The sequence below is a fragment of the Myotis nattereri genome (assembly GCF_964212035.1).
Source record: "Myotis nattereri genome assembly, chromosome: 1".
In the NCBI taxonomy this organism is placed as follows: Eukaryota; Metazoa; Chordata; class Mammalia; order Chiroptera; family Vespertilionidae; genus Myotis; species Myotis nattereri.
In genome coordinates, this window is record NC_138075.1 from 160,414,983 (window position 1) to 160,427,506 (window position 12,524).

Sequence of the window (12,524 nt, forward strand, 5' to 3'; positions counted from 1 at the left end):
GTGCCCTGACCTGGAATCCAACTGTGACCTCCTGGTTCATAGGTCGATGCTCAACTACTGAGACACACTGGCTGGGCTAAAATATTTCTTAATAGAATAACAGAATATATCTAAACACATTTGCTGGCATGACCTTTCCTTTGACTTTGCTTAATGGGATCTCTGGGATTTACAAAAAAATTCCTTTGCCATTCTTGCAGCCATAGTCATGTTATCAGTTTGAACAGACCAGGGCTGGCTATCAATTTCCATGCATTATGGTATATTATTTGAATTAGAGTTTTGTTCCTATCAAAAGTAAGAATGCTTCTGGAGTGAGGAAGCCTTTGAATCAGCCAGAAACTTTCCGCTAAAATATTAACATGTTCAACTGCAAGGAGACTAAGAGACAGGAGAGGAGTGTTTTGGTCCTATCTGCCACTACCGTATATAACAGACAAATCACCCGACTTGTTTGGACCCCTTTACCTCAAAGGCTTGGGCTGTATAATCCATAATGTCCCTAACGCCAAAATGCTAGGTTTATGAAAAATACTGATTCTTAAAAGGTAAAATATCGTCCTGTGTCTATTGATTCACACACTTTCAGGGCCATTATAAAGCAAAACAATTTGGATTTGTGAGGAAAGAACTTCTCTTCAAAGACTGTCTCCTAAATAAGGAAATAAGGCAGATAAGATCAACACAAGAATAAGCCAGTCTATTTTATGCAGTGCGAAATTCTCTGTGTCAGCTTCCTAGGATCAGAGTAACATTTTATTGCAAAAATGGGAGTCGAGAGGCCACGTGACTACTATGTTATTTTTTGGGTACCCTCGCATTGTTCGGGACGACCATCTATTTATTTATTTATTTATTTATTTTTTATTATTAGTTAAGGTATTACAAATGTGTCCTCATCCCCCCATTAACCCCAACCTCCCCCCCTTATTTATTTTTTAAAAATACATTTTTATTGATTTCAGAGAGGAAGGGAAAGGGAGAGAGAAAGCGAGAGAAACACCAATGATGAGAGAGAGTCACTGATGGGCTGCCTCCTGCACACCCCACACTGGGGATGGAGCCCGCAACCCCTGCAGGTGCCCTGACCTCCTGGTTCATAGGTCAACGCTCAACCACCCAGCCAGCCGGCCGGGCAGGCCAACCATCTATTTAACTCATTTGATGCTTCTAACGACCTGAAAAAGTACTGTCTACATTTTTTTTTCTTCAGTTCAGGAAACCGAGGTGTTAGAGAATTCGTGGTTTGCCGAGTCCCACAGATCGCGGCAGAAGATTTAAATTTGCCTGCGCGTGTAGGGAAGGTTTCAGGGCCCTCGGAGCCTCCTCTGCGGGGCTTCAGGAAACAGAAGGTCTTACTTAGTCCACTAAGATGACTAGCTAACGGGCAGGTCGTTCTCTGGACCGGGCCCCATGCTGCGCGCTGTGCACGGATTTCTCAGCCCTGAAAACAACCCCACGAATGAGGTACTTCTAGTAATGGCTTACTCCTTCAAGGGCGGGGTACTTTGAGGCCACCGGGGAGCTGCAGGAGGTGGGGGCCTGGGGAAGTTTGGGGAACGGAAGAGGTGGGGTGTCTCGGTGTTTCGCTTCTCTGAAGCAGAGAGAAGCCTCTCCAGCTGCGGCCTCCGCAAGCTGTTCTGTCCCAGAGCTCCCCCGGACGGTGCGCCACTTTGCCCCCAGGGCCTGTGTGCCCCGATCACCGCGCACCGCTGCGTCTCCCGTTCTGATACCCGAGCAGCAGGCATGAGCGCCGAGGCGGGCGCAGAGCGCAGCGCCAGGAGCCCGAGCTGTGCCAAGGGGCTGGCGTTCCGCACCCGCGCGCACACCGCGTCCCTGCAGCTCAGCTGACCTGCGGGCGGGGCGGGGGCCGGGCCGGGGGCGGGGCCGCGGCCGCGGCTGGAAGGGCCGGCGCCTCGGCTCTCAGCTCGCTCGCGTGGCTCCCGTGGCCTCCCGCAGCGCGGGCACCGACACCTCCCTCCGGGTCCCAGCATGCGGCCCTGCCTGCTCCTGCTGCTCGCGCTGTGCGGTGCGGACCCCACGGCCGCCGCGCGCAGCTTTAGCTTGCGGGGGAGTTGGAGGATCCGCAACGGGAACGGCTCCCTGGAGCTGCCCGGGGAGGTCCCCGGCTGCGTGCACACCGCCTTGCTCCAGCGCAACCTCATCCAGGTACCCCGTGTGGCCGCCCCCGCGAGCCTGCGCCCGCCTTCCCTTCGTGGAGGGAGGCCCGGGACCCGCCTGGGAGTCCCCTGCCCCGGGCTCTTCTCCTCTGTTGGGCACTGACTTCCCCTCTGCAGCTTGTGGTCTTTGAGGGGAGCTGCCAAGGCAGCGTATGTGCTGTTGAAGAAGCGCACCACTGGGGCCCCGGCTGGATGGAGGCTGACCCGCGCCCCGACCTCAGGAACTGGAAAGCGGAAGTTTCCTTAGGGCACAGGCCTTGCTACTTGTGGTGCACTTACCGCCTCAGTTCTCCACTGAAGCGTGGGTGGAAAGGACGTGCTGTCACCTATAAAGCCTAAGGGGGGATTACTGTTTCAGCTACCTGGATGCTGCCTGCAGGGGACTATTGTGTTTTGCTAAGTAAATGCTAACTATGTTTAGTAACGTGTCTCAGGGCTTCATTTTCGCGGTTAGGCCTCAGGGAGTCAGTCAGATTTGGGGTTTTGCAGCACATGGGTTGAGGAGACAGACCTACAAGTGTAAGGTTAGGGATGGTCAGTGCAGGTGTGAAGGCTGCATAACTTTGAAAGCTGATTGGGATATGAAGAAAGTTGCTCTTTCTGCTCAAGGCATGCGATGTGCGTGTGTTTAATAGATGCTCTAATTTATAGACGTGTGGAGGACATTTTCCTGGTTGATTGCCAGTGTGTGCAGATGTTGGCAGACTCTCACCTTCCGCTGTCTTCATGGTTCCACCTGCTGCAGGTCATTTTCCCATTCTATGATTATCTTTGGCTGGGACAAGATGTACATTTAAAAAGATATATATTTTTATTGACTTCAGAGAAGAAGGGAGAGGGAGAGAGAGCTAGAAACATCAATGATGAGAGAATCATTGATCAGCTGCCTCCTGCACACCCACACTGGGGAAGGAGCCAGCAACGTAGGCGTGTGCCCTGACTGGGAATCCAGTCCTGACCTCCTGGTTTATAGGTCTGTGCTCAACCACTGAATCAGGCTGGCGGGACAAGGTGTACTTACTAAGCAGTTTGCATGCATAGTCTCATTCCTTATAAGAACTCTATGGAACGCGTCTTTGCATTAGCCGGGAGCAGTTAGGAGAACTTATCCAAGATCACACAGCAACAAAGTGGCAGAAATGGAATTCTAACCCAGGCTGGCCTGACTCCATAGCCGGGGTTCTGTACTATTCTGCTCTTAACGCTGGTGTTTTGAAAAGCCATGTATTTTTGAAGCACTGTGGTTCACAGTCAGGAGTATCATTGAAATTTTACTTAAATGACAAGATGGTCAACTAGGGATATTTTCTGCATTAGCTTTTTTTCAAGAATGTAAGTCAGAAAGGAAGTTTATCTGACACTGTCTACAGTCCAGTTTATTTTTAAATAAATAATTCTCTAACTTATGTACTTTATTTTTAGTTACTCAATCTGTGGCATAGACCACGGCTGACTTTGGCACCCCGAGGCTTCACTTACACATGCCTTGAGAACGCCTGTGTGCATCGCAGGGCCTCTCCTTGCCTCTTTGCGCTGGTGGAATTAAGCCAATGGGAAATCATTAGTGACTTTAGCAAAGCAGATCCGTGTTACAGGGCCACATATCAGGAAACGGTGTTCAGTAACTAGTCAGTGAGAATGAGGTTACTCATAATATGAAATAACTGAAGTTTCCTCATGGGAATAGCTTACAGTGCCTATTAAATCTGTTCATAAATTCTTAGGAAAACTTTGTTTCAATAAGGTGGATGCGGGTCTTAAATGGTAGTGGGATGAGAGATGGGGAAGCTTTCTGGGGCTTGGAGAACTCCAGGCCAATTGACAGTAATCGACATCAGTGCCATTGTTAAATACTGTGATGTTATAACACCTGCTTTATTACATTCCTTTTCGGTGTTGACCTCAGGAGATATTCTAGAGTTTAGAGCAGACACTAGCCCAGATACTGTGTTCACATGAGAACTTGAAGCACATCTTGCCGAAGTCATTCATTCATGTATTCATTCATCTGATTATCTCGTAAGTATTTATTCAATAGCTCCAAGGTGGCAGGCACTGTTCCAAGTGCTCGATAGTGAATGTTTAAGAAAACAAAGTCTTTGCCCAATAGAAAATCTCTAGTGGAAGAGAGACAATAAACAGATTAGTAGATAATATAATGACAGGTGGTACCCTGAAGAAAAACAAAGCAGGTTAAAGGAAGAGAAAGTGAAGGTCGATTGGGAAGGGTTGCTACTTTTAAAAAGTGGTTAAAGAGAGGCATTTGATAAAGCGACTTTTTAAAGCAGAAGTCTTTTTGATGAGGTCAGTTTTAGGAAGTGCATTCCCAGCAAAGAGAGAGAAAAAAAGACAGGGATAGGGAAGGGAGCATGCTTGAAAGTTCCAGGAATAGTAAGCATGCCAGTGTGGCAGGAGCCTGTGAGCCAAGAGGGTGGGAGGATGAGTTCAAAGGAGGTGGGGAGGCAGGTGATGCCGGGCTTGTAAGCCATGGGGAACACTTTGGATTTTAATCTACAGGTGATGGCAAGTTATTGGGTGTTTTGAGCTTGGACTTGCATGATTAGATTTGCGTTTTAGAAGGTATTTTTGACTATTGTGTGAAGACTACAATGCATCAGGGTGGAAGCATGGAGGCCAGGTAGGGGATTATTACAGTTGTCTGGGCAAGAGATAATTCCTGGCTTGGGCCAGGGTGGTAGCAGGGAAGTGATTGTGAGAACACATTTTAAACATGGAACACACAAGATTTGTTCAGCTGGATTCGTTGATAGATTGAATGTGAGGTGTGAGAGAAAGAGGAGTCAAGGAAAAGTTAAGGAGTTGCCAGTCTGAGTAGTTGGTTAAATGGAATTGGTATTTACTGAGAGGCTCTGTGGCCAGCCTTGGGTGTTCGTAAGTGATTGTGTATTTCCTATACAGAATCTAAACCTTAGGTGTCTTAGCCCGCTCCTAAAGGTAATCGTTCATTCATTCATCCTCCTATTATGCCATACACTAAAAGAGGCATTAAAAAAACAAGGGAGACTCAGTCTCTATTTTGTGGGAGGCCACATTGTAGTGAGGCAGAAAACCTAATTAGTAACCTTATGATAAGTGCATAGATTAGGGGACTCTTGGGAATGTTCTCAGCTTTTCCGTGCAATTCCTTGGTGGTGTAACTTTGGAAAGCCTTTCTAAAAAAAAAAAAAAAGAAAAGAAAGATTTTTCAGCCCTAACTGGTTTGACTCAGTGGATAGAGCGTCGGCCTACAGACTGAAGGGTCCCAGGTTCAATTCTGGTCAAGGGCATGTACCTTGGTTGTGGCACATCCCCAGTGGGGGTTGTGCAGGAGGCAGCTAATCAATGTTTCTCTGTCATCGATGTTTCTAACTCTCTATCCCTCTCCCTTCCTCTCTGTAAAAAAATCAATAAAAAATGTATTAAAAAAAAAGATTTTCAGTGTGCCAAAATTAGAAAATATAGAAAAGTGAGAAGAGAACTTGGAAACCTGACTTCCAGAGATATTACTAATATTAAAATTTAAAAATACACTACATCCATTTGGAAGTTTTCAGTGTATACAGATTTATTGTAAGTATTTATATATTCAGTTTAACAACCTTTTTATACTAAATATTTTGTGACAGTTTTATGTGCAGTAAAGATATTTCTACAAACCATGTTTAATGGCTCTTTTAAAAAGTCCATTGTGTACATTTGCCATCATTTATTTTCTTAGACAAATTTTTAGAAGTGGAATTGCTGATTCAAAGGGTATGCACTTTTTTAGTCTTTTAATATGAACTTCCAAGTTTGTTCTCCATAAAAGCTGTACTAGCTTTATACTCTCATCAACATTTTAGCAGAATGCTTATTTTAGGTGCAGATTTGGATATTACTTAAAAAAAATCAAAACAAAACAATGTACTTTCTAGTGGGGTTAAACATATTTTATATTTTTAATATGTTTATTGGTGATTTGGGGTTACTCATTTATGGGTTTTAATCTATTTTTCTATTGGCTATTCATCTTTAAAACAGATTTGTTAGACCTCTTGTTATTTAATTTAAAAAAACTTTCATATTTGTTAATGATTATTTTGTCATACTTTTAAAGTTCTACATATTGAAATCTTACAAAGTTTTTTTCTTTTATGATTGTTTCTGTCTTTGGGATTATGCTTTGAAAGTAATCCCCTCTCTTCCAATTAAATAAATATTTGCATATGTTTTATCCTTTTAATATCTTTATAGTTCCTTTCTTATATTTAAAAAAGTTTTAATTTTATATATTTTTATTGATTTCAGAGAGGAAGGGAGAGAGAGAGAGAGATAGAAACTTCAATGATGAGAGGGAATCATTGATCAGCTGCCTCCTATACGCCCCTTACTGGGGATCGAGCCCACAACCTGGTATGTGCCCTTGATCCACATCAAACCTGGCCCTTCAGTCTGCAGGCTGATGCTCTATCCACTGAGCCAAACTGGCTAGGGCTATATTTAATTTTTTAAAATTTTTTATTTATTTTATTATTTTTTCAATCTTTAATTTGTTTATTGATTAAGGTATTATATATGTGTCCGCATCCCCCCATTAACCCCCAACCCCCCTCACTATGCTCTCACCCCCCTGTTGTCTGTGCCCATTGGTTGGGCTTATATGCATGCATACAAGTCCTTTGGTTGATCTCTCCCCCTTACCCCCACCATCCCTTACTATTCCTCTGAGGTTTGACAGTCTGATCGCTGCTTCTCTGTCTCTGGATCTGTTTTTGTTCATCAGTTTATGTTGTTCACTATATCCCATAAATGAGTGAGGTCATGTGTTATTTATCATTCTCTGACTGGCTTATTTCACTTAGCATAATGCTCTCCAGTTCCATCCATGCTGTTGCAAATGATAGGAATTCCTTCTTATATTTAAAATTTTGATCCATTTGAATTTTTTAAAAATGGTCAGTCAGTTTTTTTACTCTATGATTTGAATAATGTTTCTTTTGTCTACTGATATAAAACACTACTGGCCCAGTGCACAGATTCGGGCACATTGAAAGGAAATTAATTAGAAGAAATATTTTAAAATCACTATTTGCCCTTTACCTATAATAGAAGTGTCAACCAAATTTATGATCTATAATGACAAATAGAAACACGTATGCGATTGGCGGCAGTGAGAGCTTTATATGTATCACACATGCACTAGTCACCTTAGCCTTTTATACATATAGAGTAAACTTGCTTATTTAGACCTGCTTTCTGATTTAGCTAAACTTTTTCCAGCCCAGTGAAGCACCACAACTTCTCTTTCAGGTAATTGTCAGCAACACAGCAGTAAATGTCAACACAAAGCAGATTATTATTGTAGATCATGCAGGGAGAACAAAGAATAAAATATTTAATTGCAGCAGTGTTTGACTATATTCTGTGCAGTGAGAAAACCTGAAGTCATTTTCAAGTTCCACCATTTCTTACTTCTTTTCAGTGGGGTCAAGGTTCTAAACTTTCTAAATCTCTGTTTTCCGGATAATGAAAAGAAAATAGGATTCCACCAAGTCTCCTATCTACCCACTCCAGGACTTCTGTGAGGATCAAATGAGATGAGGCACGTGAAAACATTTCACAGACATTTGGTTAAACTGTAAAATGATTGCACCTGGCTATAAAGCAAGTTGTGTTCCTGGGCTGAAGAAACTCCAAGGAGGCTAGCTGCTAGGGAGAGGAAACTGGGTGTTGCTACGTGATGTCATTACCTGGCGCCCACAGCCACCATTTCCAGGCTGGGCTGGGCTGTGGGCTGTATTTTGCACCATGGGGTCCTGGCAGCGTTGGCTGCAATTTGGTGGGCTGTCCCTCTGGGGTGGTGGCAGGGCCTGCGTCCCACTTGGGGGAAGCTGAGTGTTGCTTTATCAGCGCCAGGTTCGCAGTACCATTTCTTTGTAAATGGCCAACAAGAGTCATGGCAGTTCCTGCATGAGCGTCTGACCCCTTGTAGTCAATATGTGTCATAGTGACCGGTTGAATGGTCAGAGGGACATTTTGCATATTAGCCTTTTATGTATGTAGATTACTTTTATCATGCATGAAATTCACATATACTGGTATTATTTTCTTTTCTTTTTTTTTTTTAAACATATTTTATTGATTTTTTACAGAGAGGAAGGGAGAGGGATAGAGAGTTAGAAACATCAATGAGAGAGAAACATCGATCAGCTGCCTCCTGCACACCCCTCACTGGGGATGTGCCCACAACCGAGGTACATGCCCTTGACTGGAATCGAACCCAGGACCCTCCAGTCCGCAAGCCGATGCTCTATCCACTGAGCCAAACCTGTCAGGGCGTATTATTTTCTTATTCTCTGTAAATTCTTTAAAAATAATTATAAATGTTTAATGCTTATTGTACAAAAACTGATGCAGAAAAATATAAAATATAAGGAAGGGAGAAAGCCAATAAAAAAACATACTATAAAGCAGAGGTAATTGCTGTATGTATATCTTTCCAGATTTTTCTAAGTATATACAAAGAAATCCAATAATATAAAAATGAAATAAATCTTTAAGATGGTTAAGTAACTTTGTCATTCAAAATATATGGTGAACATCTTTCTGTATCTATGTATTTATAAATATGGATCTAGAATAATATTTAGTAACCACATAGATTTTGTTATAAAGATGTATTCTTAAAATCTTAAATATAGAATAAAATATGTTATAAACATATAAATATACACATATACTAAAAATGGTAGGTACCAGATGCTTAGCACTTTTCTCTAAATTTTGTCAGTACCTTAATTCTTCACATGTAATTGGGACAGATGGTCAGAGAAGAATATTTTTAGATGTGTAAATTTATAAAATATAAACTATAAGATTATATCACAGTAGCTACACATGTGATGAACAAGTTAATTTGAATCACTCTGTCCAAGGAGCCAGGACTCTGTCCCTGGAAGCCCTAATGTACAGCTTATCACTCATCAATCCATTCCAATAAAATATGTGCATCTGTGTGGATAAATGTATATTTTGGTACCTTTTGAGTATTCAAGAGGCAATTGCCATGTGAATATACTTTTAAAACATTTTATTATAGTGAATTTCAAACACATATGATAACAATAGCAAAATGAACTCCCATTTACCCATTACCTGGCTTCATCAGTTCATGACTGATTTTGTTCCTCCATCCACTATGCTCCACCTCCCTTATTTTGTTTGGTTTTGTGTTTTTTTAATCTTCATCCAATGATATATTTATTGATTTGAGAGAGAGAAACATAGATGTGAGAGAGAAATAGCGATTGGTTGCCTCCCGAATGAGCCCCAACCAGGGATCAAACTGGCATTCTAGGCATGTGCACTGACCAGGAACCAAACCACAACCCTTTGGTGTACTGGAGGTGCTCCCACCAACTGAGCCAGCTGGCCCGGGCTCCCCACTGAGTTCTTACCAACACCCCCCCCCCCCCCCCCCCGGCATCTCAGAGATAGCAAGTGTGGCTGTGGATCTGTTTACATGCCTGTCCTCTCTGAGAGCAAGTGCGATTGGATCCTCTCCTCTGACCTTTCATATCAGTCACGGATCTCTCTCGCCAGGCATCTGTCCTAAACTTCCATGAGTTCTGGCCCTTAGGAGTGGGCTAAGGAAAATGCCTTGTTTCCTCTTTTAAATTCCCCCTTTAAATCCTCATTGGTCATAAAATAAGAAATTTCTTTACATTGTAACCCCTTTTTACCTAGAGCAGTAGTTCTCAACCTTCCTAATGCCGCGGCCCTTTAATACAGTTCCTCATGTTGTGGTGACCCCCAATTTCATTGTTACACGTTGAACATAATTAAAGCATAGTGATTAATCACAAAAACAATATGTAATTATATATGTGTTTTCCGATGGTCTCAGGCGACCCCTGTGAAAGGGTTGTTCAACCCCCAAAGGGGTCGCGACCCACAGGTTGAGAACCGCTGACCTAGAGGTATGTTATTTGGGAAGCACTACTTAGTAGTTTAAGCATTTTAGAAAAAAATATTAAGATCACTAAAATGTTTTGATGACTCATGAGCTTGAGATCTCTTTTACCTATGTGCATCCTCTGAAGTAAGACTTGTAGCTGAAGCTCATATTTGACAGTAGAGACACTGAGGAACATAAATACCCCTGTGTAGTTGAAAGTGGCTTAGCTTCCCATGAACATTTTTTTTTAATATAGTACTCAGTACATGGAAAGTTATATGCATGTGCGTGTTTATGGATTTTAAAGTCTAATTTAAATGAATACCCATGTGCCTGCTATTCAGTTTATGAGCCCGCACGTTCCCAGTACCATTGCAGTGACCTTGCCCCCCCAGTCCCACCGCCTGCCTCTCTCCAAGGTAACCAATATCCTGAATTATCATTCTCTTGCTTTTTACAAATTAAGGTTTTACCAAATATTGGCGAATCTTAATTAAAATATTGTTTAATTTTTCTTGTTTTTGAATAAGTGTTTTCTTAAACTTGGTTTATTTATTTTTTGCCTGTGTCCAAGAACACAATATGTACACGAAATGATTATAAACTCTTCTTTTCTCCAGTGAAGTAATTATGTCTGGGATAGAAACAGGTATTGGACTGAAGCAGAATTGGGGAGTAAAAGAGATATATATACCTGGTCAAGGAGTCTATGTGTCTATATGCAGATATAGATAGAGGTAGTTCAGAAGTGTCCAGCAGTGGTTCTCAACCTTCTGGCCCTTTAAATACAGTTCCTCATGTTGTGACCCAACCATAAAATTATTTTCGTTGCTACTTCATAACTGTAATGTTGCTACTGTTATGAATCGTAATGTAAATATCTGATATGCAGGATGGTCTTAGGCGACCCCTGTGAAAGGGTCGTTTGACCGCCAAAGCGGTCACGACCCACAGGTTGAGAACCGCTGGTCTAGAGAAAATGAGACTTATACTGTCATTTGCATGGTTGGGTGACACAGAGTTTGTTGACTTATAGTAAGTGCGGTAAATATCTACACTAATAAAAGAGAAAAATGGTAATTGGCATACGGCGATACCTTTTTCATTGGCTAATCAGGGCTATATGCAAATTAACTGCCAACTAAGATTGGCAGTTAACTGCCAACTAAGATTGGCAGTTAACTGCCAACAAGATGGCGGCTAATTTGCATATGTAGGCACAATGCAGGGAGGCGAAAGGGACAGCAGGAAGAAGCCCCCTGCCACTGACAGTGATCGGAAACCCAGGGGGGAGCTAAGAGCTGGGGGGCAGGGCAAAGGCGGCCCTGGGGCCGCCTTTGCCCTGCCCCCCAGCCATGATCGAAGAATCAGGCGCCTTTGCCGCCCTCGCCAGTGATAGCAGGAAGTAGGGGTGGAGCCAGTGATGGGAGCTGGGCACGGTCGAAGCTGGCAGTCCCGGGAGCTAGGGGTCCCTTGCCTGGGCCTAAAGCGAAGCCCACGATCGCGGCGCCCCCCGCTGCCACTGTAGGTCCCCGCTGCCCGGGCCGGACGCCTAGGCCAGAGGCGTTAGGCCTGGGCAGGGGCGGAGCCTGCAACCACGGGGAGCTGGGGGTCCCCTGCCCAGGCCTGACACCTCTGCCGGAGGCCTCAGGCCTGGTCAAGGGGCCGATCTGGTGATTGGTGATCGGAGGGTGATGAGGGTCAACTCCTCTGGCCGAGGCATCAGGCCTGGGTGGGGGGCGGAGCCTGGGATTGGGGGGATATGATGGTCCCCTTGCCCAGGCCTGAAGCCTGGGTCAGAGGCGTCAGGCTTGGGCGGGGGGTGGAGCAAGCGATCAGAGGGAGATGGGGGTCCCCTGCCCAGGCATGATTCCTGGGCCAGAGGCCTCGGGCCTGGGCGGGGGCCAGAGCCAGTGATCGGGGGGAGATGGGGGTCCCCTGTCCAAGCCTGACACCTCTGGCGGAGGCGTCAGGCCTGGGCAAGGGGCCGATCAGGCGATTGGAGGGTGATGGGGGTCAACGCCTGAGGGCTCCCAGTATGTGAGAGGGGGCAGGCTGGGCTGAGGGACACTCTCCCCCCCCCCCCCACACCCAGTGCACGAATTTCGTGCACCGGGCCCCTAGTCAATTATAAATGACTGGCTCAGCCCCCACATAGCCTGTTTACCTCCTGGTTCCCACTTGGTAGGTAGCATTGACGTTGGAATTGTTGACAACATTTGGGACAGTGATGGCAGTGTCAGGTAATGATGAGGCACGCGGACTGGAGCCAGATATTCCAGGCCTGAGCCAGTAATCCACCACATAATTGTCATTTGACTTTGAGCCTTGGAGTCTTAATAAGAGGAGTGATGATAATACCTGCCCCACAGGGTCCCAGGCAGTAACTCTCAGCTTCTGTTGTTGCA

The 12,524-nt window shown here is 44.4% G+C and overlaps 1 protein-coding gene across 2 annotated transcripts in view; it reads left to right on the forward strand.

The window, feature by feature from the left end:
- Positions 1–974: 974 nt before the first annotated feature.
- Positions 975–12,524, forward strand: part of MANBA (mannosidase beta) — a 102,419-nt gene continuing 90,869 nt past the window's right edge. Inside the window, exon 1 of one of the 2 annotated variants that reach the window (XM_081085547.1) lies at positions 975–1,467. In XM_081085547.1, the coding sequence (XP_080941673.1) occupies positions 1,414–1,467 (54 nt within the window). In that variant the 5' untranslated portion in view covers positions 975–1,413. Of the gene's footprint in view, positions 1,468–1,878; positions 2,170–12,524 lie in introns of those variants that run through there. The other variant, XM_081085546.1, reaches the window with a different exon arrangement.